Source organism: Cariama cristata, unplaced genomic scaffold, assembly GCF_000690535.1.
Source record: "Cariama cristata isolate BGI_N322 unplaced genomic scaffold, ASM69053v1 Scaffold32790, whole genome shotgun sequence".
NCBI lineage: Eukaryota > Metazoa > Chordata > Aves > Cariamiformes > Cariamidae > Cariama > Cariama cristata.
In genome coordinates this window covers 1-3,264 of record NW_009593478.1, presented here as the reverse complement: position 1 = coordinate 3,264, position 3,264 = coordinate 1, and the positions used below count along the sequence as shown (strand labels likewise).

The 3,264-nt window shown below is 56.7% G+C and overlaps 1 protein-coding gene across 1 annotated transcript; it reads right to left on the bottom strand.

The window, feature by feature from the left end:
• Positions 1–245: 245 nt before the first annotated feature.
• BCL7B (B-cell CLL/lymphoma 7B) lies at positions 246–2,782 on the bottom strand (the record flags this gene model as incomplete). The annotated part of the gene is made up of 4 exons (XM_009694541.1): positions 246–709; positions 1,105–1,184; positions 1,407–1,592; positions 2,686–2,782. Coding segments are annotated over 4 exons (456 nt in total), but the record flags the coding sequence as incomplete, so codon positions are not given.
• Positions 2,783–3,264: the final 482 nt, after the last annotated feature.

Here is a 3,264-nt window from a genome sequence, read left to right as displayed (position 1 = left end):
GGTACCTGCCCTCCACGGGGGGAGCGTTCCCATCTCTCCCAACACTAATGGCTTAAACTAGCAGCTTATTGCACAGCGTCCCAGCAGGTCCCTGCCACAGCAGGGCAGGATTTGGCCTCTCCCCCCACCGCCTCTCCACCTCCTGCCTACACTCACAAGGGAGCGGACAAATCACTTTGTGCAGGTGGAAGGTGGCTCTCCCATTCCCAGCCCTAGGGGAGGGCAGGCAAGGGAGCCAGAAGGTGTCTGCCAGTGCCTCAGGGGCCATGGAGAGCAGGGAGCCCCATGGACAAGTCCCCCTGTGCATGCAGACCACCCGCCAGAGACCCTCATGCTACAGGACAGGTCAGCAGGGAGAGAGGGAGCCAATAAATACAGGCAAACGTGCAGGTACTGGTGGCAGCCCCATCCACCCTGGGGGAACGCAGGCTGCCTTGGCCGGCGGGAGGCTCCTGTCCCCGAGAGCAGGGCAGAGCAGGGCAGGCTGGATCGCAAGTGGCGGGAGTGCCCGTCCCTGGGGAAGGGGCAGGCTGGAAGGAAGCACCCCCGGCCCCCAGGGGAGGGCGGGCGGCTCTGCGAGGGACTGGCGAAGGCGCTCTCCCCGGGGATGGGCAAGCTAGCTCTCCGAGGCCGTGTGGCACACAGAGTTCTGATCGGCACAAAATCTCTTCAGAGGTGGTGCACCAGAGTCCTCCTCCTCTTCAGTTACCTGCAAGAGTCAGAGGCAGAGGTCAAGGGCAGTGACAGGAGCTCAGCGCACCCACCAAGCCACGTGGATCTAGGCAAGGCTGTATCACACTGTGGGGATGCCCAGGGCTTTCATCTGTGAGCAAGCCCCAGGACACGAGGAATGAGAATCCACTTCAGCCTTGGAGTCGGCTAAAATCGTTGTTTTACTCCACCTCCACATCTTTTCTTCACACTGGACCTGAACTGAACCAGGGAACAGCTTGGGAAGTTTGGGGAGCTCCTGGAGGGCACTTTGGGACAGCAGAGCAAGTCCATCCATCGAGATGTTTCTGCTACAAGGGGCAGCAATGAGGGTGAAAGGGCCAAGCTGGGTCCGTGCGCATTTAGATGTGGTTTCAATCCCCCTTCCCTTACCTGAGTCTCAAGGGGGACTGGCTCTTCCTTTGTGAGAGTGGGAGGCTCGTCTGCAACTTCCGAGGAAGGCAGGGAGGGCTCTGGGGAGAACATAAGGGTTAACAAAACTGCCGACCCAGGAGTATGACAGTACCCAGCTCAGTGCTGAGCCACGAGAGGAGACCTCCAGCAGAAGACACAAGCCCCTGCTGCCCTGTCCACTTCCAGCAGTGCCTCAGTCACCCATTGGACAAGCAACTGCTCCGGCAGGGCCTTCCCCAGGCCCAGCCGTCCACCTCCTCCCTTCCCAGGCCAGCACCCACCTTCCAGTGTCTCCTGCCCCAGTGTGGGTGGCTGCGAGTCGTCCGTGCGGAAGTCGGATGTGTGGGCAGGACTCATAGACTCGCTCTGCTGGGGACTGGGGCTGGAGTTGGGGCTGCTATCCACCTTGAGCTGGTAGACGTCCGACAGGGAGCTCTGGTTGCTGTTCTCATCTGCAGAAACAGCACCTAGTGAAGAGAGCACCTTGACCCAGGGGCACAGGCAGCCGAGGGCAGCCCTGAGAGCCGGGGTCTTAGGAAGAAGGAAGAGCACAGTCAGAGGCAGTTAAGAGTACAGGGGATTCACTGTCATCCATTGACATAAGGGCTGCCAGGCACAAGACTCCCCACCAGGACATGGCTGGCATGAGATACACAACTGGCCCCTGGGAGAGAAGGTGCTTCTGTCTGGGGAATGAGTCTGAGCAGACAGAGAGCGACCCTGGGCTGTTCAGAAAGAAAGAGCAGAAGGCACAGGGGTGATACAAAGCGCTGCGCTGCCAAATCTCACGTCTGCAGCTTGCGAGGGCCCCAGGCATTCGAGGGCAGGAGATCTCTTGCCTGTGTACCAGGGTTTTGTACCTCTTCTGTTTGTGAAGCAGCAATCTAACACCAGGAGCAACATTCAGCACCTGCCTCTGGATGGGGAGCCAATCCTGGCACACATCTTTTCCAGGTAAAGCGGTCCCGACCTGCAGACCTGCAATGCTAACCTTCTCACTCCAGCTACTGGAAGTGCCAACAGATTCCCCAATTTTCTTTGGCCACACCAACAGGCAAGTGGCGAGGCTGGAGACAGGCATATGCTCTGCTCCAGCAGTGAGTCCATACACTCCCTGAGCCTTGCTCGGCTCCACCACAGAGCCTGGCTTGCTCGCAGCTGGCTGCAGTACTCCAGGACCAAGAGCAAGGTCAAGGAGGTCCTCTGCCCTTTCATCCTAAGGTCCATGCAAGTCACTGCTGGAAGCAGCAGGCTCAGCTGCAGGCAGCTACCGACCTCTCCCCAGCAGGGACTGCAAAATGGGAATGGGAACCCCTACTCCTCCAATTCCCCATGAAGCTTCCTATAGGAAGATCCCAGAAACAGCCAATTAAGATTCTTTCTGAGAGCAAAAATGAACAGTTTCAGCAGGGACTGTCCAAAAGTGTATCAGCACAACCCTGCACTGAATACATACGCTGCTTTCCTCAGTGCACATAGCATATGCAAACCAGCAACATCCCAGCTTCTATAAGGCCTCAGAATCTTTCCCCAGCTTGAAGGAGGATCAGACAGACTCACCTTGGAACTCCAGGAGGAGAGAGGAGTTGGCAGATGTGTCAGCTGGGAAGCCATTGGGTTCTCGGGCAGTGCTGCTACTTGATTTGGATTTCTCTTTCTTGAGAAGAGAAAGAAAAGCAGAAACATAAGGTTAGAGGAGCCCACCATTGGCAAGAGGATGCAGAGGTGCACAGACTGCTCCACAGAAGCTACTCCCCTTTCTCTCTCCCAAACAGCCCAGAGGGATGTGCTAATGCAGGCCTTTTCCCTTTTCTTTTTGGGCACTTTTCTAACTGAGAGGCAAAACTTGAGCTGTGAAAGATTCTGAATTAGGAGTCAAAGGACGAGTTCACACCTATTTAGGAGTATCACCAAATAAAAACAAGTTCTCTGGGGATTAAGGCAAAATGGATCACAGGCAGCAAGAGGGGATCATCCAAGGGCATATGAGGTCAGGTGCAAGGGAGAAAAACAATACAGGTCCATCAGCACGGCTGCACCGCTGCAGAGTGTGGGTTGATGGAGATCAGTGGGAGACACTGCAGGCCAGGCTCACGGGTGAGGGAGCCTGCACGGAAGCACAGCCTTCGGGGTGGCAGC